The 25,032-nt window shown below is 36.8% G+C and overlaps 1 protein-coding gene across 1 annotated transcript; it reads right to left on the bottom strand.

Annotated features, from left to right (window-relative positions):
• Window positions 1-14,134: 14,134 nt before the first annotated feature.
• On the bottom strand, window positions 14,135-15,646 carry DIRAS3 (DIRAS family GTPase 3). The gene is made up of 2 exons (XM_053693931.1): window positions 15,526-15,646; window positions 14,135-15,237 (listed from the first exon to the last, which is right to left on the bottom strand). The coding sequence occupies exon 2, from the start codon at window positions 15,131-15,133 to the stop codon at window positions 14,537-14,539; it is 597 nt and encodes a 198-aa protein (XP_053549906.1). The 5' UTR covers window positions 15,134-15,237; window positions 15,526-15,646; the 3' UTR covers window positions 14,135-14,536.
• Window positions 15,647-25,032: the final 9,386 nt, after the last annotated feature.

Below are 25,032 nucleotides of genomic sequence, written 5' to 3'. Positions count from 1 at the left end.
ACATGCTCCCTAATTAACCCCTTCACTGCTGGGCATAATACACGTGTGGTGCGCAGTGGCATTTAGCGGCCTTCTAATTACCAAAAAGCAACACCAAAGTCATATATGTCTGCTATTTCTGAACAAAGGGGATCCCAGAGAAGAATTTACAACCATTTATGCCATAATTGCACAAGCTGTTTGTAAATAATTTAAGTTAGAAACCAAAAGTTTGTGAAAAAATTTGTGAAAAGTGAACGATTTTTTGTATTTGATTGCATTTGGCGGTGAAATGGTGGCATGAAATATACCAAAATGGGCCTAGATCAATACTTTGGGTTGTCTACTAAAAAAAAAATATATACATGTCAATGGATATTCAGAGATTCCTGAAAGATATCAGTGCTCTAATGTAACTATCGCTAATTTTGAAAAGAAATGGTTTGGAAATAGCAAAGTGCTACTTTTATTTATGGCCCTATAGTTTACAAAAAAAGCAAAGAACATGTAAACATTGGGTATTTCTAAACTCAGGACAAAATTTAGAAACTATTTAGCATGGGTGTTTTTTGGTGGTTGTAGATGTGTAACAGATTTTGGGGGTCAAAGTTAGAAAAAGTGTGTTTTTTTCCATTTTTTCCTCATATTTTATAATTTTTTTTATAGTAAATTATAAGAAATGATGAAAATAATGGTATCTTTAGAAAGTCCATTTAATGGCGAGAAAAACGGTATATAATATGTGTGGGTACAGTAAATGAGTAAGAGGAAAATTACAGCTAAACACAAACACCTCAAAAATGTAAAAATAGCCTTGGTCCCAAACGGACAGAAAATGGAAAAGTGCTGTGGTCATTAAGGGGTTAAACTTGCTCTGTCTTGTGTAGTAGCGTCTCAGGTAGGGGTACAGCACATCTCCAGAATTTGTGGGCTCCAAGAGCAAAAATAACCCCACAAAATATAAGTTGAAGACAGGAGCTATTATCATGTGCGGCTAGTCTCCTTGGCGGTTAGCTCCGCCCCCCTTGTCTGCAAATTTAATTGTTTTCCAAACCCACTCCGTGGGTATCCTTTGCTCTGTACCAATCCGTTTACAATACCTAGGTTTCAAAATGGCGCTTTAAACACAAAGTTATTGGTTTAAGTATTTTGAACATGCAGTGCTGAAAATAGTGGGCAGGATAACGTGACATCATCGGCGAATAAAAGATATAACTTTTAGAACGTTATGAAACTTCGTTTTGGAGAAAATATAGGTCAGTAGGTTTTAATTAATGTTTATTAACTTTAATATGTTAGTTGTTTAGCTTAAAAATTACAACAGAAAGTAATTCTTTAAATTATGTTAGAAGAGGACAAAAAAACAATGAACGCATATTCAAAGCTCCCAGTGTTCACTGTCCCTTTAAAGGGAAAATGTACTGTAAAATTGTTTTCCCTTTATTGTGTTGACAATAACTTGTTATACAAGCATCACAGTAAAAAATGTATGTGATATTGTTCCTTTAAGTTGATTATTGTATATAAAATAACTGTCTAGTAATTGAAACAACTTAATTAAATGGGCTGAGCTTCCAAGAAGACCAGACCTCATGAGCTTTTCTCTCTATATTTACACTGAATCCTCCTTATCTTATCTCTCTATACTTAGGACCTGATTATAAAATAGTCGCCAACATGGAGAGAAATCACACTAAATCTTTTTTGAACATTATATTGTAATCATTCACAACCAGAACCCTGCATAGCTAAACAGCCATCAAGCAAAAATTTCCCTTTCCATTTTTTTTTTTAAGGGACCTTGCAGTATTGACGAGACTTCTTCTCGCTAGACCACAGAGCTTTAGATCATCGGGCCCTTCAACAGGACAATATAAAATGGGAATATGATTATTTCTAAACATTTTTGTTTACATAGCCTTTCTATATCCAAATCTCAAATGTTCAGTATAGGTGGGGATACATCAGGTAAAACCAGTTATTACAAATGACAAAATAAAGGTAAATGAGCGATTTGTTAACAATTTCATTCACTCCAGCAGCTAAAATTGATTATTGGGAACACCTTAAAGAGGAGGGGGGAAATGACAGTACATTGTCCCTTTAATGCTGCATTTACAATCTCTGATCGTTCAGTTACATTTGTGTGAGAAAACAAAGTTCTGCTGCTCGCTGTGAGGAAATCAATTTGGTAGATACAGCTGGATACAGCACAGATGAGCAAGGATAGAGGTGAAAATGCTAAACAGTACAAGATGACTGCAGTTTGCTATCGCTGTGTAGGGTCTGAGTCATGCAGAGCTTGAAATTGGAAGATGAAGAGTTTCAGTTCACTCCTAAAAGATGTAAGAGACAATGATGAGCTCATACAGAGGAAATTGGTAGGTGAATGACAATGATTCCAGTGTTAGAACCATGAAGAAGCTAGTGTGGGCTGTGAAAGAGAGGGAGGGTGTGAAATGAAGTGTAGCAACAAAGACAAATGGGGAGATAGAATGGGTTAATATGTTTGTGTGTGTATGAGAGAGAGAGAGAGAGAGAGAGAGAGAGAGAGATCGACCAATAAAAAAGGAGGTTGTAGGAATATTCATGAGAAAATTGTGCAAATCAACAACAAAAAAATGTATCTGTAGATATTACTCTTAAAGGGCCATCAAAGTTTAAATTGAAAATATTATAAAGAAACAGAGTAGGCGCCACATAGCATAATTCTGTGAGATAAATCAGCTAATAAATTGTAACTCTGATGCACTCACGTTTAGCAAAGCACCAAGATGTGATGCAAGCTGGGCAGGCCGGAACCTAAGAGTTGTCCGGTAAAACTCTCCTCTCAGGCTAAGTCTCCCCCAACGCCAGTAGGTGGTCACAGGATAGCAGTGCTGATTAGGAGTCAGCTGTATTTTCAACTCCAATAGTTGCAAGTATGAACTAGGCAGGAATATCTAAAAGAGGCAATGTAGCAAGTTGTATGAATAAAAGTGTTTATTTTAACACATTAAAAACACAGCAACGCGTTTCTCAGTATCCAGTACTGTTTCCTCAGGCTGATCGAGGTTCCGGCCTGCCCAGCTTGCATCACATCTTGGTGCTTTGCTAAACGTGAGTGCATCAGAGTTACAATTTATTAGCTGATTTATCTCACAGAATTATGCTATGTGGCGCCTTCTCTGTTTCTTTATAGAATTTTCTTAAAGGGACAGTTTACTCAAAAATTTTCTCCCCTTTAATTTGTTCCCAATGATCCACTTTACCTGCTGGAGTGTATTAAATTCTTTACAAGTAGCTCCTTTACCCTTATATTGGCATTTGAAATTGTTAATTTAGCATGTGGTATCCCCACCTATTCTGAAAGTTTGTGGCCGCGCGTACCAGCTATAGATAAGCTTTGTAAACACAGCCAGCAGAAGAAATTACACTCCCAGTCGGATATAGCAGAGATAAGGTAATACAATGTTGATTTTCCATTGTTCTCTCAAAGTACTGGTAATTGTTTTAAGGACAGATATAAGATAAAGAAGCAGGTATATGTGCACAATGTGATACAGTAATGAGATACGATTATACCTACAAGCTCAACCCATTTTATTAGGTTGTGGCTTCAAAACACAAAATCAGAGCTTTAATATACACAAATAAACCTTAAAAAGCTAATTTTCATACATTTTTTACTCTGCAGTTGGTAAAAAAAGCAATTGTAAACACATTAAGGGAAAAGCTATTTTACAGTATACTGTCCCTTTAATGTGGATGGCCTTATACCTCGAGGAGAGCTGCCCAACATTGTTTTAAGCCTACACCTAGGATACTCATTGGACTAATTGGTTCATTGGGACTTTGTATTTACTATATATAAATTATCTATATTTATATATATATATATATATATATATATAGGTGACTTTTATTTTCGACACTGATATAGCCCTTATACAACTTTGTGGCGAATCATTATTGTGTACATATTTACTTAAAATTTATACACTTATCTTGTGATACCTCTGTGGGTTTTATACAGTGCAATCTTTGTGATAGCGCCCCTATTTTATACTTAGTTTGGGTATTTTATAAATTGAAAATATGCATGAGGGGCATTTCAGTTTTAAATACATATTTTTTTTGCATTATACTTGTATTAGTAAAAATGCTTTTAGTAACAGATATCACTGTTTTAAGGACATAAGTACACATGACCCTTGCACCCGCATTCAAACACCACTCCAACTCAAAGGGGATCCAGTGGATTGCATGATGCAAACGGAGTGATCACTAATACAATACACACCACTATCTGTCTCTTTCACATAAGTGGTCTTATCTCATTCTGTATTGGGAGGGGGTTGGTGCAAGAGAGGGGCTTCCCCGCCAACCTGTGACTTTGTCCATATGTCTTGTGTTTTGTTCTGTAATCACTGTCATAACCACGTGAGCATGTGACCTCTCATTTGAAAGAGGGGCCTCTCCTATGTTACAAGATGAATCCCTTTAGTGCATAGATGGGGTGCTAGATTCTCTATCAGGATTGCTGCTGAATAGAAGAAGTGTGTCTGTGAGACTGAGAGAATGTGTGAGATAGATATTCACACTTTCATTCACTCTCTATGTGAGAGTTTGTGTTTATTTGCTATTATACATAGTATGTAATCTGCAAAAATGTTTTGCTGTGCTGTGCACGGCCCAAGAGTGTTTGAGTTTAGCCTGACCTAAAGATGACAACCCCACTGAAGCATGAAGATTCCTCAACTAGACTTCAAGTAAGGCTTTCTTCTTTTTTTTTTTTTTAAATTTGTTTATGGGTGATTTAAAGTTTTAGGGTCGAAGTTAGGTAATGGGGGAGTATTTAAATATATACAGAAAGAGAAGCAATCTGCCAGGAAAGAACAAAAGCTCAGTGGCTTGTTCTATGGGCACAGTTACCACCTGGGAGTAGCTTCTTTTAGCCCAATTGTGCTTTTCACAGGTGGGATCAGACTGATATACTTCAGTAAAGTTCTCCTCTAACAGTTTTGTCCAGCTACGAAACACCAGGCAACTCCTCTCTAAACAAGAGAAATGGCAACCCCAAACAATCGTTTCTGCCTCCTTTGGGGGCTCATCAGTGAGGTGCAGCCATATCCCTCTAGGCACATTGGGCAAGGAGTCCAAGTCTGGTTTCCCCCATCACCCTAGGGAGACTTAGAGGAGTATTTGCAATGGGGAAAAGATCACTTAAAGCTGTTTACTAGAGGAACTAGGGTTACCACTCAGTCCGTGTTTTAGAGACAAGGCTGGTATTTTTAAGGTTCAGCTTAATGTACATAATAGAGAATAAATACAGAAAAAAATGCCATTAGGGTGAAACTTCTAAACAAATGATAAATTAAAAACAGTCCTAGTAGCTTTAGTTTCACTTTATGTTGTATACTTATGTATGCACATTTATGCTAAATTAGCATGGCTAGCAATTTGTTTCTTTAAAAAAGCTGGCAACTCTAGGAGAAATACAACCTCTGTAGCATGTTGCAGGGTAAAGGATTGAAGCATGTTCTCCCTCTTCTCTGGTGACAGTATAAAATCACAATTTTATTTTCAGAGTAAATTACAGGAAATGTAGGTACAGTATATAATCAAATGCATATCTAAACCTGTTACACTATTATATTTTGAGATTACAGTGGTGTTATTGTATTAGATTGAACAATTTTATTTCCAAATCACCTGCTATGTTTAGTACATATTTATGTGCTACATGACAGCTAAAACTAAGAAAGAACGAGCTCATCTGAATTCAGAGCAATTAATGGTGCATTTTATAAGTGGATGAATATAAATGACTAGCAGTCAAGTGAAAAGTACTGAGAATCTTATAAGGATCTGGTAAGACCACAGAAATGCGCAGGAGTATAACCATAAATTTAACAAGAGGACCATACATCTCCTTGACAGGTAATTCTTATTGTGTTTAAGCCATTTATCACTTCTGAAATAACCTAGTTTCTTGCTTGAATCTCCTTTTGCTTTTCTGATCAAGGCTATTTCATTTACTTGTCACAATGGTATTCGGTAAAATGTATGTTTTACAACACTGTATTTCATGACAGGCTGTCTTCAGTCTATTCTGATTTAAGTGGATTTGAGTTAAAGGCAACTTCATTATTGTACTGCTATGAAAGAATTTGTTGTTGCGTTATACAGAGTTAACGTAACTGCTGCACATGAAGCCTGACACTAGCAGTTTATATGATTTATCACCTTTTAATGCAAAAGGTTGCAAAATAGATAGAAGAGTTTTTTTAATCTAGGAGTCTGTTTAAAACTGTAAACTAAAAACAAAATAAGACTTATACAGTGTGTATAGGTTCTACCCAAGAAGAGCTATAGGGGATGGCACAGCACAACTTATTGTGAATACATATATATATATATATATATATACACACACACACACAACATTCAGACTCTGCTGCTATGCTAATCTATTGCAGATTTATTTTCGGCTAGATTACGAGTGTTGCGTTAAGATGAAAAAGCAGCTTTAACAGGTCCTAACGCTGCTTTTTCACTACCGCTGCTATTATGAGTCTTGCAGGTTTAGGGGCACCGCACACTTATTTGGCCTTACTGCAAAACGACTTACGTAAACTTCTTGGTCCTGGGAGGCCAAAAAGTGAGCGGTACACCCTCTACCTCCAAGATTACTAACGCATTCTAAATTTATAACTAAACGCATAAAACTCTAATCCTAACGCAAAAAACTCATAACTTAAGTGCTACAAAGTACATTAACACCCATAAACCCTAAACCGAGGCCCTCCCGCATCGCAAACACTATAATAAAAATTTTCACCCCTAATCTGCCGCTCCAGACATTGCCGCCACTATAATAAACATATTAACCCCTAAACTGCCGCACTCCCGCCTCGCAAACACTAGTTAAATATTATTAACCCCAATCTGCCGCCCCTAACATCACCGCCACCTACATTATACTTATTAACCCCTAATCTGCCGTCCCCAACGTCGCCGCCACTATATTAAATGTATTAACCCCTAAATCTAAGTCTAACCCTAACACCCCTTAACTTAAATATAATTTAAATAAATCTAAAGAAAATTACTATAAATTAACTAAATTATTCATATTTAAAACTAAATACTTACCTATAAAATAAACCCTAAGCTAGCTAAAATATAACTAATAGTTACATTGTATCTAGCTAAGGGTTTATTTTTATTTTACCAGCAAGTTTGTATTTATTTTAACTAGGTAGAATAGTTATTAAATAGTTAATAACTATTTAATAACTACCTAGCTAAAATAAATACAGATTGACCTGTAAACTAAAACCTAATCAAAGTTACACTAACACCACACAACAATTAAATAAATTAACTAAATTGAATACAATTAAATAAATTAAATTAGCTAAATCACAACCCCCCCCCCCACTAAATTACAGAAAAAAAAAAAAAATTACAGATCTTTAAAGCAATTACACCTAATCTAATAACTATCAAAATAAAAAAAAAGCCCCCCCAAAATAAAAAAAACCCTAGCCTAAACTATCAATAGCCCTTAAAAGGGCCTTTTGCAGGGCATTGCCCCAAAGTAATCAGCTCTTTTACCTGTAAAAACAACCCCCCAACAGTAAAACCCACCACCCACACAACCAAATCCCCAAACAAAATACTTACTAAAAAAACCTAAGCTCCTCATTGCTCTGAAAAGGGAATTTGGATGGGCATTGCCCTTAAAGGGCATTTAGCTCTATTGCTGCCCAAAGCCCTAACCTAAAAAATAAACCCACCCAATACACCCTTAAAAAAATCCTAACACTAACCCCCGAAGATTCACTTACCAGGAGAAGTCTTCATCCAAGCGGCAAGATGTCCTCAATAAAGCCAGAAGAAGTGGTTCTCCAGACGGGCAGAAGTGGTCACCCAGACGGCATCTTCTATCTTCATCCTTCCGACGCGGAGTGGCTTCTTCGTAATGAATATCTCTTTACGTGACGCCATCCAAGATGGCGTCCCTTAGATTCCGATTGGCTAATAGAATTCTATCAGCCAATCGGAATTAAGGTAGAAAAAATCCTATTGGCTTATGCAATCAGCCAATAGGATTGAGCTGTCATTCTATTGGCTGTTCCAGTCAGCCAATAGAATGCAAGCTCAATCCTAGTGGCTGATTGGATCAGCCAATAGGATTGAAGTTTAATCCTATTGGCTGATTGCATCAGCCAATAGGATTATTTCTACCTTAATTCCGATTGGCTGATAGAATTCCATCAGCCAATCAGAATCTAAGGGACTCCATCTTGGATGACATCACTTAAAGAGATATTCATTACGAAGAAGCCGTCGTTTTAAAAGGATGCTCCGCGTCGGATGTCTTGAAGATGGACCCGCTCCGAGCCGGAAGGATGAAGATAGAAGATGCCGTCTGGAGGACGACTTCTGCCCGTTTGGAGGACCACTTCTGCCGGCTTCGTTGAGGACATCTTGCCGCTTGGATGAAGACTTCTCCCGGTAAGTGAATCTTCGGGGGTTAGTGTTAGGATTTTTTTAAGGGTGTATTGGGTGGGTTTATTTTTTAGGTTAGGGCTTTGGGCCTGCAAAAGAGCTAAATGCCCTTTTAAGGGCAATGCCCATCCAAATGCCCTTTTCAGGGCAATGGGGACGCCATCTTGGATGACGTCACTTAAAGGTACCTTCATTCTGTGTTAGTCGTCGGATGAAGAGGATGCTCCGCGTCTTGAAGATGACCCGCTCCGCGCCGGATGGATGAAGATAGAAGATGCCGTCTGGATGAAGACTTCTGCCCGTCTGTAGGACCACTTCGCCCAGCTTGGACTGAGACGTCTCCCGGAAAGTCGATCTTCAGGGAGTTAGTGTTAGGTTTTTTTAATGGTATATTGGGTGGGTTTATTTTTTAGATTAGGGGTTTGGGCTTGCAAAAGAGCTAACTGCCCTTTTAAGGGCAATGCCCATCCAAATGCCCTTTTCAGGGCAATGGGGAGCTTAGTTTTTTTAGCTAGTATTTTATTTGGGGGGTTGGTTGTGTGGGTGGTGGGTTTTACCGTTGGGGAGGTTGTTTGTATTTTTTTTTTTACAGGTAAAAGAGCTGATTACTTTGGGGCAATCCCCCAGCAAAAGGCCCTTTTAAGGGCTATTGATAGTTTAGTTTAGGCTAGGGTTTTTTTTATTTTGGGGGTGCTTTTTTTATTTTGATAGGGCTATTAGATTAGGTGTAATTAGTTTAAAGATCTGTAATTTGTTTTTTATTTTCTGTAATTTAGTGGGTTTTTTTGTGATTTAGCTCATTTAATTGTATTTAATTTAGTTAATTTATTTAATTGTAGTGTAGTGTTCGGTGTTATTGTAACTTAGGTTAGGTTTTATTTTACAGGTCAATTTGTATTTATTTTAGCTATTAACTATTCTATAACTATTCTACCTAGTTAAAATAAATACAAACTTGCCTGTAAACTAAAAATAAACCCTAAGATGGCTACAATGTAACTATTTATATTGTAGCTAGCTTAGGGTTTATTTTACAGGTAAGTATTTAGTTTTAAATAGGAATAATTTAGTTAATGATAGAAATTTTATTTAGATTTTAATTATATTTCAATTAGGGGGTGTTAGGGTTAGACTTAGGTTTAGGGTTTAATACATTTAATATAGTGGCAGCGACATTGGGGGCGGCAGATTAGGGGTTAATAAATATAATGTAGGTGTCAGCGATGTTTTGGGTAGCAGATTAGGGGTTAATAAGTATAATGTAGGTGGGGGAGATGTCCGGAGCGGCAGATTAGAGGTTAATAAGTGTAAGATTAGGGGTGTTTAGACTTGGGGTTCATGTTAGGGTGTTAGGTGTAAACATAACTTTAGTTTCCCCATAGGAATCAATGGGGCTGTGTTACTGAGTTTTACGCTGATTTTTTGCAGGTGTTAGACTTTTTCTCAGCTGGCTCTCCCCATTGATGTCTATGGGGAAATCGTTTACGGGCACGTACAACCAGCTCACCGCTCACTTAAGCAGCGCTGGTATTGAAGTGCGGTAAGGACCCCAATTTTGCTCTATGCTCACTTCTTGACTTTTAACGCCAGGTTTGCAAAAACCTGTAATACCAGTGCTGTAGGTAAGTGAGCGGTGAGAAAAAACTTCTTGTTAGCACCGCATAGCTCCTAACGCAAAACTCGTAATCTGGCCGTTTTTTTTTTGGGGGGGGGGGTTGCACTCATATGCACAGACACTATATTACAACTGCTTGTCTGGGCTTGATTAAAATGTCTCTTAAAGGGATAGCAAAGTCAAAATTAAACTTGCATGATTCAGAAAGAGCAGGTTATTTTAAGACTTTTAAAATCACTTCCATTTTCAAATGTGCTTTATTCTCTTGGTATCCATTGTTGAAAATGAATACACATATCCTACACTAGTGAGAGCTAGCTGGTGATTGGTGCCTGCATACATTTGTCTCTTGGCTAAGTGGATGTGTTCAGTTAGCTGCCATTAGTGCAATGTTGTTCCTTCAGCAAAGGATAACAAGAGAATAAAGCATATTTGATAATAAAAGTAAATGTGAAAAGTTGTTTGAAATTGTATGACGTTGTTTGATCATTAATGACATTTTTGAGGTTTCCTGTCCCTTTAAGTTTTCTACAATCTTTCTGCTATAAATAAGACATCAGAGGCAGCCCTGGTTTTTTTTAGGGTCTTCTTAAAGGGACATAAAACAGGTTGAGATCTGTGCATATCCTAAAAGGGCTAATTGATTAAAAATAGTTTGCATAAAAAAAAATGTTTAAAAATTGTTGGCAAGTATTTTAAAATAATTTTCAAAAATAAGCAAAATGAATCACATAGCTAAGCTGCCTGAAGTAGGCAACTCCGCCCCCCTTATCAGTGTTTAGACACAGGCACTGTATTTCAACTGAGTTCACATCTTCTAGGCATGCTCCAGCAGATAATCCCTATGCACTTTTGCATTCTACCAAAAGAACAATAGACATAGATACAGCCATAGAAGGAAATGTGTGGGGGGGGAGTTAAGAGCTGTACAATTCAGAAACTAAAAAGAAAGGGTTAATGACGAAGGTACTGCAGTATAAATTTGCAGCTAAAGTAATTAAAGTACATATTATTATATTTTGTCTCTATCCCAACTTGTTTTATGTCCCTTTAAGTAGAGATATACTTGATTTGTTGGTCTTTCCTAACAGTTTTATATAACAGAAAAAACTATAAAATTATACTGTTTAACCTTGACCTTGGTTTATTCACCCATCACGTAATATTCAGTCCATTTAAAGATCCCTTTACTAATAACCATGGGTGTTTCTCCACACTCCATGAGATGATACAATATGCCGATCTGTGTAATTACAAGGGCATTCAAAAGCATGTGCTTTCGGTAGTTTCGTAGCAATTGAATGCGAAAGAAGTCAGCCTCCCGCCGCATTCAGCTCTTTTTGGAGTTGATTTTTTTCTTGTGAAAGAGCAACACACTAATATCTGTGCAAATCCTGAACTTATTGAATTGCACTTTCACAAGAAGAAATCCGTCTCTGAAAAGAGCCAAATGCCGCGAGCAGCCAACTTCTTCTGCATTTAACAGCTAATGAAACTACCGAATGTACATGCCCAATTGCAGCTTCTGAGCAGAAATCAGGCAGTGAGCCAATCAGGAATGGTAATAGCATGTAGCTGCCAATTGCTGAAAGTGTTCTGCTCATGAGTAGGGATGGGCGAATGTGTTTATATTCGAATTCGAATGTTAAAACGAATGTTATTGTAGAAATTCGATTTACATAATAGAATGTTGATAACAATGTTATTTACAGTTTTCGAATGTCCCATTCGAATTCGAATGTCACATTCAAATTCGAATATTACATTTATAAAACACAATTGTAGACTAGAAACTCTATTTTGAATGTCACATTCGAATCGAATATCATATTCGAATTTGAATATTACATTTATAAAACACAGTATTAGACTACAAATACTATTTTGAATTTGAATGTCACATTCGAATAAAAAAATCACATTCGAATTTTACATTTAAAACACAGTACTAGACTAGAAATACTATTTCAAATTTGAATGTGACATTCAAATGTAGCATTCGAATATTACATTTATTAAACACAGTTGTAGACTAGAAATACTATTTCAAATTTGAATGTCACATTACATTTCGAAATTGAATGAATACATAGCTAAACATTCTATTATTCGAACGAATATTTTCGAATTTTATTGAAAAAAATCGAAAACAAAAATTCGAAAATAGAATGTTAGAATGTTATATAAACATTCGAAATTCGATTCGAACGAACGGATGTATCAAAATTCTTTTTAAATTTCGAATTTTTAGAAACATTCGCCCATCCCTACTCATGAGCTGCAATGCTTGTGACTGGGACTTTACCTATGTGTTTAACCCCTTTGCAGTGGCTAGAGACACAGTAATCTAAAGTTATCAATGCAAAAATTATATGCTAAGAATTTAGAAGAACCTATAAGCAGGTTGGTATTTCAGATAGATCATGTAATTTTTACCGCTATTATCAAATGTAATTAGTTCTCTTGGTATTCTTTGTTAAAGTGATATAACACCCCAACATTTTATTTCATAATTCAGATATGTAATTTTAAACATCTTTCCAATGTACTTCTATTATCTAATTTGCTTTGTTTTTTGGTATCCTTTGTTGAAAAGCATACCTAGGTAAGCTCAGAAGCAGCAATGTAGAACTGGGAGCTAGCTGCTGATTGGTGGTTGCACATATATGCCTTGTTCAATGTGTTCAGCTAGCTCCTAGTAGTGCATTGCTGTTCCTTCAACAAAGGATACCAACAGAATTAAGCAAATTAGATAATAGAAGTCAATTGGAAAGATTATTAAAATTGAATGCTCTATTTAAATCATGAAATGCATTTTTTGTCCCTTTAAAGGATACCTAGGTAGGCTCTGTAGCAGAAATACACCACTGTGAGCTAGCTGGTTATAGGCAACTGCACACAAATACCTGTTGTTAAATGCATAGTTATATAATACAATAGTGCAATAATAAAATGCAAATTAAAGCATTTCTTCTTGAACTTGTATGTTCTTTAAATACTTAGTCTAAAGAAAACAGCTAGCCCAGTGTATACACAGTTTCTATAACTTTAAAACACCAACCTACTTTTAAAGTGACAGTTCCACTTATGTATTTTCCCAAAGTAGTACAAATGTCTATACCTTCTCTCCTATATACGTAATCTAAATATTTGTATTTACAACAGAAACCGTAAATTAAAGGGATAGTCTAGTCAAAAATAAACTTTCATGATTCAGATACAGGATGCAATTTTAAGACACTTTCTAATTTACTCCTATTATCAATTTTTCTTCATTCCCTTTATATCTTTATTTGAAAAGCAGGAATGTAAGCTTAGGAACCAGCCTATTTTTGGTTCAGCACCTGGGTAGTGCTTGCTGATTGGTGGCTAAATGTAGCTCAAGCATTACCCAGGGTGCTGAACCAAAAATGGGACAGTTCCTAAACTTACATCCCAACTTTTTAAATAAAGATACAAGAGAATGAAGAAAAATTGATAATAGGAGTAAATTAGAATGTTGCTTAAAATTGCATGCTCTATCTGAATCATGAAAGTCTTGACTAGACTATCCCTTTAAGATTGAGTAACGTCTCACCAACTCACTAAATACCAAAATAAAAAAAGAAATAAAAAGCACAACATACACAAAATACAGGCATATACGTTTAATTTACAGTAGCCACATCTTTCCACAAACTGAATATCCTGACATGCGAAAGATGCACAAAAAATAAATAAAATCTATTTGAATGCACACAGAGGTCTTTAAAATAGACCTTAGTTCAGAAAACAAGAAGCACCCAGTCTACAAAATACATTAAAATAGGACTGAAGCTTTTTTTTTTCCAGACAATAAATCTCTGTTGTAACAGCCTGACATTCTGCTTTTCAGTTGTTCAGGCATGGTTAAAGGCAACATATTAGATGCTAAATTAAAGGGACATGAAACACACTTTTTTCTTTCACGATTCAGACAGAGCAAACAACTTTCCAATTTACTTCTATTATCAAATTTGCTTTTTTTTCTCTGAGTATCCTTTGTTGAAGTAGCAGCAATGCACTACTGGGAGCTGCTAGCTGTACATATTGGCTGAGCCAATAACTAGGCATATATAAGCAGCCACTATCAGCAGCTGGCTTCCAGCTGCAATGAGCCTACCTAGGTATGCTTTTCAACAAAGGATACCAAGAGAATGAATTGAGTTACACAATAGAAGTAAATTGGAAAGTTGTTTAAAATTGTATGCTCTGTATGAATCACGAAAGATGAATTTACTGCCCCTGTAAGTGCTTAACACATGCAGTCAGCTTCCTTCCCAGTTATATTTCAATTTCTGAAGATGTCCAGTCCTATCTTATAATCCAACACCAAATTGAACACCGCTTTAATATTTCTAGGAAAGGAGTCCATTCTGCCATTGCCTCATGCAATAATGGGAGTCCGGTAAGGCAAATATATCTTTACATTATGGAACACTTCCCTTTCAATTTATCTTTCTTTTTCTGTTGTTTGGATTTTTTTCCATCCACCTGTAAGCTAACAGTCCTTCTCTTTTCTAAGTTTAAAAGTTCTTGAAAGAGTTCCTGTACATTGTAATTGAGTTTTGCTGAAGTTTCCATGAATGAACACTTCCACTTGTTTGCCAAGCTATCTCCTTCGCTTGACTGGACTTCCCTCAGGTTCTCATCGCTCTTATTACCAACCAGCATTATCGGAATGTTCTGTACGTCCCCTTTAATTTGGCAAATCTGTTCATAGATTGGCTGAAGCTCTTCCATAGACTGCTTACTTGTGACAGAGTAGACCAAGATGAATGCATGCCCTTTGGATATAGACAATCTCTGCATGGCAGGAAATTGATGACTTCCTGTTGTATCTGTAATCTGAAGTGTGCAGATGTTTTTGTCGCAACTGATGACTTGTCTATACGTATCTTCTATAGTAGGGATATAGGTTTCTCTAAAGGTCCCTCGCACAAAACGAAGGACTAGTGAACTTTTTCCGACTCCTGCCGCACCAAATACAACAACCCTATAATCATTGCTTTGTTCCGGCATATTGCTTCGAACGTTGAAAATAATTATTAGCTTTGGAAAGATTTCGGACTGGAAAGGATTAAATTCTAAAAGAGTTCACGGAAGTAACATCCCTTTGTGAATATCTGTAAAAAGAAAAAAACAAAACAAAGATATTTAAAGATCTTGCACAATAAACAACACACACACAAATCTTCAAATTTACATTAACAGAATTGCTGTAAACAAAAAATAAATGGCATTATTATCAGAAAAAAAAGATAAGGTCCTTTAAGATTCAATAAAGTACAGTGAATTATGTGAATGTTGTAGACCTGCAAAGTCCGGATATCAAGGTAATAACAACCTCATCAGCCGTTCACACTTGGTTCCATGGGAAGAACCTGCAGTACGCACCAAAACAAAGCACACACCTTGTTTGATCACCTCTATCTGCTCTGAGCTGTGCTTCCTGCTGTCTGTAGAGTACTTGATTATTGCATCTCAGACACAGCTCCAGATGAAGCACACCCCACTCTCCTTGCTCTTTGGTTCTCGGCTTTCTGATTCAGCGTGTCTGTTGCTTACAAAATTAGATTATTTCTGCCCTCTAGTGGTTTACAATCATCCGCAGAACTTTTTTTTTTATAAACATTTTAAAGTGTTCTACAGTTTATTAAAATAAAATTTAAAAAAAATGTTGCTGTCAAATTGTACTTCTTTTTTTCTGTCCAGAATGAATACTACAGTATGCAAATATACATTTCCCTACAAGTTTTAGTTTGATTATATTTTAATTTACCAATTATTAAAAAAAACAACAAAAAACAAAACCAGTAAATACATTTTATCAGTATGTATGATTATATATTTTTTTTAATTGTAGTGCACTACGAGGACGTCAATGACAAGAGGCATATGTGCGTAGTTCAGGTCTTAAAGGGACAGTATACACTCATTTTCATATAACTGCATGTAATAGACACTACTATAAAGAATAAGATGCACATATACTGATATAAAAATCCAGTATAAAACTGTTTAAAAACTTACTTAGAAGCTGTCAGTTTGGCTCTGTTGAAAAGGCAGCTGGAAAGCCCACTGCAAGTGGGAAATAAGACACTCCCCCCCTCCCCCTTCTTTTGCATATGAAAAGGCCCTTTACACAAACAGGAGCAAGCTGGAGAAGGTAGCTGACAGTATTCACATAAAACTTTGGGGCTTGGTTAGGAGTCTGAAAATCAGAGCAATGTTATTTAAAAATAAGAAAAACTATACATTTATTTTTTTTAAAAACTTTATGGGCTATATAAATAGATCATCTACAATACATTTGCAAAGAAAAAATGAGTGTATAATGTCCCTTTAACTAAAACCTAATAAAGGTTAGAGAAACCATTCTCCTGACGTTTTTAATTTTACTGAAGCTTTCAAAATATATTTTTAGTACTTTTATGAACATATGACTACCCAGTATGTTTTCTTTCTTTTTATTATTATTATTATTATTATTGTTGTTAAGCATAATTAAAAGGGACAGAAAACTCCAACATTTTCCTTTTGTGATTCGGATAAAACATACAATTTTAATCGATTTTATGATTTCCTTCTATTATTTAATTTGCTTCATTCTCTTATCCTTTGCTGAAGGAACAACATTGCACTACTCGCAGCTAGCTGAACACATCTAGTTAGCCAATCACAAGAGACAAATGTGTGCAGGCAGAAATCAGCAGCTAGCTCCCACTAATGTAGGGATATGTGTGTATTCTTTTTCAACAAGGGATACCAAGAGAACAAAGCAGATTTTAAAGAAGAAGTGAACGTAAGTGTCTTAAAATGACATGCTCTATCTGAATCATGCAAGTATAATTTTGACTTTCCTATCCCTTTAATGTTTAGTTTCAATTTTGTATGTCACAGAGAGAACAAAATATTAATACAACTAATACACTAGCAAGATAACGTGGGTTTTAAAATTCGTTCACACTGTAAAATTGATACTCAAGAGCAAATGCACAAACAAATCAGAGACAAATAGCTTTCCCTTTAAAAATTACATAAAAGAACAAGAAACAATGGGCCCCATTTATTAAAGGGATAGCCAACTACAAACATTTTAAAGTTTAAAAAGATAGATAATCCCTTTATCACCCATTCCCCAGTTTTGCATAACCAACACAGTTATATTAATATACTTTTTACCTCTGTGACTACCTTGTATCTAAGCCTCTTTTGACAGCCTCCTGATCACATGACTTATCTATTGGCTTGCATTTTAGCCAATAAGTGCAGTGTCATCCACAACCCACGGGCATGTGCACAATTATCTATATGGCCCACATGAAATACCAGTCTCCTGTTGTGATAAGAGGCTGTCTATAAAAGAAACAGGCAGAAATGTAGAGGTTTAAATGTTATAAAAAATATATTTATATAACAATGTTGTTTGTGCAAAGCTGGGGAATGGGTAGTAAAGGGTTATCTATCTTTTTAAACAATAACAATTTTGGTGTTGACTGTCCCTTTAAGCTACAAGAGCAGCTTCTGAGCCCCAGCGTTTCAGCCGTGGTTTGCGCAATGTTAAATGCGGACAGTGAGGCCGGGTAGATGAGGCTCAAAATAGCGATCCTCTGCACTTAATAAATGGAGCCTAATATATCATCTTTACACACATGAGGGATGGTCCAAAGTGAGAAACAACATAGTCACTTAACTAATTCCTCATAAGCAGCCAGCACTAGCTCGGTGTTCTAAGTGAGATGAGCCAGGAAGATACATGCAGGCAAACCTGATGCTTGGCACCGATGGGGATGTGATCACTGGGACACGCTGTGCCAGAGATCGCTTGCCTGGCGTTGCATACAAGGGGTTATTTCTGTGATGCCTCACTGGTCCAGCTCTCTAAACGGGCGCCATGCAGGGCTAAAGCAGCAACGCCACACCATATACAGCAGCCGTTGCTAAGGGGTTAAAAGTAAGAATTTTATCAGAGATCTGAGCTTTTTTAAATGTACTGACAACCTGCTTCCAGCCATCTTTTATTAATGACATCTCCCAAAGAAAAACGAGTAGCTCACACAGGAAAACCTCTTAGGTCTTTGCTACATTATATTGACAGACCTTCCACCTGTCCCGGATATTGCGTGATTGTCATGGATTGGGAGGTCTGCCAGCTGTCCCACACACAGCACTCACCAGTCAGGGCAAATTACCTGATTTATAGAGGCTGCGCCAGCTCTGTCCATGGCACTACCCAGTCCCTACATGCCACACCTGTGTCTCCACTCCTGCAGTTGTGGTTCCGCCTACCAATTACCCATCCCAACAAGTCTCCCTCACCTTCCTGTCCGGGAAAGCTTCCAGTAATGGCTAGAAAGTATGTGTATTGCTGTCAGTGACATAAAACTTTTATAACATGGGATTTCTCAGCTCATTTATGACAGAAATTTTAGCAAGATACAAAATAAATAACCCAATAATTCTGGCTAATATGATATTAAATATAGAGTAACAAGGATTCTATATTTCTGCAGTTAAAGTGACATTGACCTGAACATTTATTTCCCCATAACATTTTAATTAGAAGTAGGGAGCTTTATTTTATTATTTATTTTGCCTGCAATTAACTTGCTGATCAGTGCAGGAGCTCATTATCTGTGCTTGATCAGTGCTTAAGTTAAAGAAGTTTTTTCAAGGGGGTATATTTCTAGTTTGAAAAACAAATCAGCTAGATTACGAATTTTGCATTAGGCTTAAAAAGCAGCGTTAGCCGGACCTAATGCTGCTTTTTAACGCCCGCTGGTATTACGAGTCTTGCAGGTACAGGTGTACCGCTCACTTTTTTGGCCAGACTTGGAAATACCGCAAATACACTTGCGTATCCTCTTTTTTCAATGAGACTTGCATAGCGCCGGTATTACGAGTCTGCCAAATAGTGAGCAGTAGACCCTCTCCTGTCAAGACTGGTACCGCATATTAAAGTCAGTAGTTAAGAGTTTTACACTACAACGCCGTAGCATAAAACTCATAACTAAAGTGCTAATAAGTACACTAACATCCATAAACTACCTATTAACCCCTAAACCAAGGCCCTCCCACATCGCAAACACTAAAAGAAAAATTTTAACCCCTAATCTGCCAAACCGGACATTGCCGCCACTATAATATATTAGCCCCTAAACCGCCACACTCCCGCCTCGCAAACATTAGTTAAATATTATCAACCCCTAATCTGCCGTCCCTAACATCCCCGCCACCTACCTACATTTATTAACCCCTAATCTGCCGCCCCCCCAACGTCACCGCCACTATATTAAAGTTATTAACCCCTAAATCTAACCCTAACACCCCCTAACTTAAATATAATTAAAAGAAATCTAACTAAAAATTCCTATCATTAACTAAATTATTCATATTTAAAACTAAAAACTTACCTGTAAAATAAACCCTAAGATAGCTACAATAAAACTAATAGTTACATTGTAGCTAGTTTAGGATTTATTTTTATTTTACAGGCAAGTTTGTATTTATTTTAACTTGCCTCTAAAATAAAAAACCTAACTTAGGTTAGGTTTTATTTTACAGGTACATTTGTATTTATTTTAGCTAGGTAGTTATTAAATAGTTAATAACTATTTAGTAACTATTCTACCTAGTTAAAATAAATACAAACTTGCCTGTAAAATAAAAATAAATCCTAAAATAGCTACAATGTAACTATTAGTTATATTGTAGCTATCTTAGGGTTTATATTATAGGTAAGTATTTAGTTTTAAATAGGAATAATTTAGTTAATGATAGGAATATTTAGTTAGATTTATTTAAATTATATTTAAGTTAGGGGGTGTTAGGTTTAGGGTTAGACAACTTTAATATAGTGGCGGCGACGTTGGGGGCGGCAGATTAGGGGTTAATAAGTGTAGGTAGGTGGCGGCGACATTGGGGGCGGCAGAGTAGGGGTTAATAAATATAATGTAGGTGTCGGCGATGTTGGGGGCAGCAGATTAGGGGTTAATAAGTATAATGTAGGTGGCGGCGGTGTCCGGAGCGGCATATTAGGGGTTAATAATTATAATTTAGGTGGTGGCGATGTCGGGGGCGGCAGATTAGGGGTTAATAAGTGTAAGATTAGGGGTGTTTAGACTCGGGGTTCATGTTAGGGTGTTAGGTGTAGACATAAATTTTATTTCCCCATAGGAATCAATGGGGCTGCGTTTAAGGAGTTTTACGTTGCTTTTTTGCAGGTGTTAGACTTTTTTTCAGCTGGCTCTCCCCGTTGATTCCTATGGAGAAATAGTGCACGAACACGTACGACCAGCTCACCGCTGACTTAAGCAGCGCGGGTATTGGAGTGCGGTAATGAGCAAAATTTTGCTCAACACTCACTTCTTGTCCTTTAACGACGGGTTTCTGAAAACTCGTAATACCAGCGATGCAGGTAAGTGAGCGGTGAGGGAAAACTGCTTGTTGGCACTGCACAGCCTCTAACACAAAACTCATAATTTGGGCCAATGTTTTTTTTTGGTACAGTTTTAAATTAAGTGCTTAATTACTAATATGTACTATGTAAATATAAAAATGAATGCCTTCACTGCATTAAAAACGTATCTGTGTCAAGTTTCTTTTGATGTCATTAAATAAAACAATTAAAAAAAAAAAATCCCAATAAAGAGCAAGTGGAGCACAAATTTATTGCGCACCCACAAATGTTCAAATTCACCTGTTTACGGGCATGTGATAAATAACCAGCCATTACAAGTAACGAGGTTGCGGTAGTAATTAGTGCTCCAAAGATTAACCAGAGATCAGATCTTATATTAACACATAAATATACATGTATATAGTCATATACATATATATTTACAATCTGCTGCGCGACTTACCCCCTTCGCTGCGCTAGTTCTCAGCTCCCATTGGAGCCAATGGAAGCGCGCTCTATTAAAGTGAAGGTAAAGTTTTAGAAATCTGTACACACTAATGAGTTAGTCATATTCTAAATAACTCAGTCGCTAACTTTCCCCCCCCCCCCCAAAGGATTAAATAAATATATAATAAATTACTTATATTTTTCCCTACCGTTTTGTCCCTGACTCATCCCAACAGCCATTTCCTTGTTTTAGAGACAATTACGTATAGAGCTCTATACGTGTCAACAATGCGAGTTCACGAGGATCCAACAAACTGCGCATGCGCATATTGTCTAATACTCGCATACAATAATTAATAATATTACTCTAACCGCTTTCCAATGCGCAGGCGTCATTTTCTCGGCAACGCAGGAGCACGCTTGTATTACACTGAACAACCGCAAATTATGAATGCATGCGCTTATCATATGAGAGGCAGATGACAGCCGCCTAACGGCCAGCATTTCAATAGGCTGAAAATAAAACGTGACCGTAGAAGAAGAAGAAAAAATAATTACGGGTTGAATTTGTCGATCTAAAAATTGTGAGTAAAAACCATAATAACTGTCTTTCTAATTAAAATTTCAAAAAGTGATGAATGAAACTCATATTCAATTTGGGGGGACAAGTGTTAGTATTATTGTGAGATATAGTTAACTTTACCTTCACTTTAAGTGCAAAGCTTCCATGCAATTGCAACAATTGCTTGCACTGGTATTAGTGATGCGCTCGCTAAGGTGCAATTTTGCACTCCACTCGCCAAAATTTTTTATTTATGCACAAATAAAAAAATTAGCAGTGCACTTTTATGATTGATTTTGCCTCCTTTTCCTGTAATTTAACAATTGTAGTGTTTCCACTCCTCCCACAGAGGTGCACACTTTTATATGCTGTCTGGTGATTGGCTGATATGTGCAGAGCTTGTGTTTTTCGGTCATTAACTGCTTCAATGCAAAGGACTATCTATAGCTCGTCATGTGCATCACAACCTGTAGGCGCATGATGAAACCTTTTTGTCATGTAGGAAGTTTGCCGATCAAACGTTGTTTTTGGCAATCCCCCGCACTACAGGCCCGGGGAACGTTGGTGGCTTAGTATGCAGCATTTCCAGGCTTCATGGGAGTGCCGGTGACATCACCATGTAAGCGCACAGTGAGGTCACAAAGGGGGCTGAACCAGGAAGCTCAGCGCAGCTACAAGGGAGCTGGATGGAGGTTTTGCAAATATATATATATATATACACACACACATATTTATATATACACATACACACACGGTATCCTACAAAAGTGAGTTCACCCCTCACATTTTTGTAAATATTATATTACATCTTTTCATGTGACAACACTGAAGAAATGACACTTTGCTACAATGTAAAGTAGTGAGTGTACATCCTGTATAACAATGTAAATTTGCTGTCCCCTCAAAATAACTCTACTCACAACCATTAATGTCTAAACTGATGGCAACATAAGGGAGTACAACCCTAAGTGGAAATGTTCAAATTGGGCCCAATTAGCAATTTTGCCTTGCATGGGTGTCTTGGGGACTCTGAATAATGGTGCGAAGGTCTAATTTTAAGGTGCCAATGGCTCCTTGTTGAGTGGATTTGTTGAGCCTGCTACTGAAATCCTATTGGCTGATTTGAATTAGCCAATAGAATTTGAGCTACTGAAATTCTATTGGTTAATTCAAATCAGCCAATAGGATTTCACTAACTCTAATCCTATTGGCTGATTTTAGATTTTCAGCCAATAGGAATGCAAGGTACCCCATATTTAAACAGGTACCTTACATTCCATCTTCAGTGTGCGATCGTACGAAGAGGATCTCCACGCTCTGTGGTTGCCGGTCTTCTGTTTCGTGGTCACCTCCACTCCGCGACGGCTTGGTCCTAGGTAAAGATAGAAGAGGTTGCCGTACTGGAAGAAGATATCGCCGCCTCCAAGAAGACTTCACCGCCTGGAAGAAGACCTTCTCCAGCGGACTTCAGGAACGTTGAGTACCTATTTGGGGGTTAGACAGCATTTTTTTTTTTTTTTTTTTAGATTAGGGTTTTAATGGGCTTGTAAAAGAGCTGAATGCCCTTTTAAGTGCAATGCCCATACAAATGCCCCTTATGGGGCATTGGGTAGCTTAATTTTTTTTTAATGTTAGGTTTTTTATTTTGGGGGGTTTGGTGGGTTACTGTTAGGGGGGGACTTAGTATTTTTAAATGTAAAAGAGCTGTTTAACTTAGGGCAATGCCCTACAAAAGGCCATTTTAAGGGCTTATTGGTAGTTTAGATTTTGGGTTCTTTTATTTTGGGGGAGGCTTTTTTATTTTCATAGGGATTAGGTTTAATTTTTTTATTTTTGATAATTTGGTTTATTATTTTCTGTAATGTTAGAATAATTTAAAAACTTAAGGTTTTTTATTTTAATTGTAATTTAGTATTTTTTAATTTTAGGTAATTGGGGTTAATTTAGGGGGTATTAGGTTAGGGGACTTAGTAATTATATTAGTTATTTGCATTGTGGGGGGGTGGCGGTTTAGGAGTTAATATATTATTTAGGTTTATTAGCTTAATTAGTTACCTTGTGATGTGGGGGGATGGCGGATTAGGGGTTAATACTTTTATTAGGTAGATTGTGATGTGGGTGAATGGCGGATTAGGGGTTAATAGTTTAATTAGGCATATTGCGATGTGGGGGTTAGCGGATTAGGGGTTAATATACTTTATTAGTTATTGCGGTGAGGGATGGCGGTTGACAGGTAGATAGATACTGCGCATGCATTAGGTGTTTGTTAATACTTCCAGGGAGTTACGGTGCTCACATTTTCAGCGCAAGGCTGTGAAAATGGAGTAAGTCCTTGTGCTGAATATGTGATACCGACTTGCAACACAGTTCTATGTTAGTTTATGGGAGTAAAATTAGCAGGCGGTAAAATATACGCGCTGCATTTATATGCGGCGCCGTATATGTGATAGCAATATCCGACTAAAAACTGGCGTCATCGGCTTTTGCGGGCGCCGCCGCCGCATATGTAATCGCGCCCCAACAGTGCTCGATTGGGAGCGCCTAAGTACGTTTTTAAAAGGTTTTATAAAAAAGGATTTTTATATCAGTATCTGTTCATAGTATTCTTTATAGCAGTGTCTATTACATGCAGTTAAACAAAAATTGGTGTATACTGTCCCTTTAATGTTTTATATAGTATTTTTTATGGGCCCCAATTCATCTCCACATTTGGAGAGAATATGAGCCTAGCTTCTGGCTACCATCCATAAACCAATAGTCAGACTTGGAGGATAAATTGAGATCTATTTTCACTCCTATGTTAATTTCAAGAATAACAATTGTAGTGATTTACAGCCATTAGCTGAACAGGTCTAAAACACACATTGCTTTTTCCTCTCAGTTTCCCATTGATCAAAGTACCAGGTGCTAATTGTTGGGCACAATAACTACTGGCAAGTTGGCTGTGGATTTGCAGAGCACTTCTGTGTTTATTACCATGTTGTAAAGACTTTGCTGATCAATATTAATGGCCTTTGCTCCATTTTCATGTTGGAAAAGGTGTTAGTTGTCTACAAAAACTTAAACATCCATCTGTCAAATTGGGTCTCTATGACATCAGACAATAATGCGTTCTGCATAAAGCTAGTCTGGTTGTTGAATCTATAGATATATACTGTATTAATATAGAACATGTTTGCTACATTGCGATCGCAATAATATTCATAAAACACGATTGCCCTATCACAATATTTTAAAATATGAATATTGCAAAGGTAAAATCGTGATTGTGAAATATGAATATTGCGATCACAAATGCGCAGTCTCAATATAATGCAAATATTAATATTGAGAACGCGCAATCTTAAAATAAGTACAAATACATGCCTAAGGACATTACAGAAGATTAGTACAATCACGCTTACAGTTTACATACATATTCTAGCATTATACTTATACTAATTTTAATAGGAAGGTTGTTTTTTTTGTCTTTAGTAACAAAGTCTATCGCAGACATAACGAATATATAGG

This window comes from Bombina bombina, chromosome 10, assembly GCF_027579735.1.
Source record: "Bombina bombina isolate aBomBom1 chromosome 10, aBomBom1.pri, whole genome shotgun sequence".
Lineage (NCBI taxonomy): Eukaryota > Metazoa > Chordata > Amphibia > Anura > Bombinatoridae > Bombina > Bombina bombina.
Note: the sequence above shows the minus strand (reverse complement) of the source record. Positions and strands in the feature narration are given on the sequence as shown.

What these genes read in the sequence shown, in the direction of transcription:
- DIRAS3 (XM_053693931.1), bottom strand. Translation starts at nt 15,133, where the DNA reads ATGCCGGAACAAAGCAATGATTATAGGGTTGTTGTATTTGGTGCGGCA.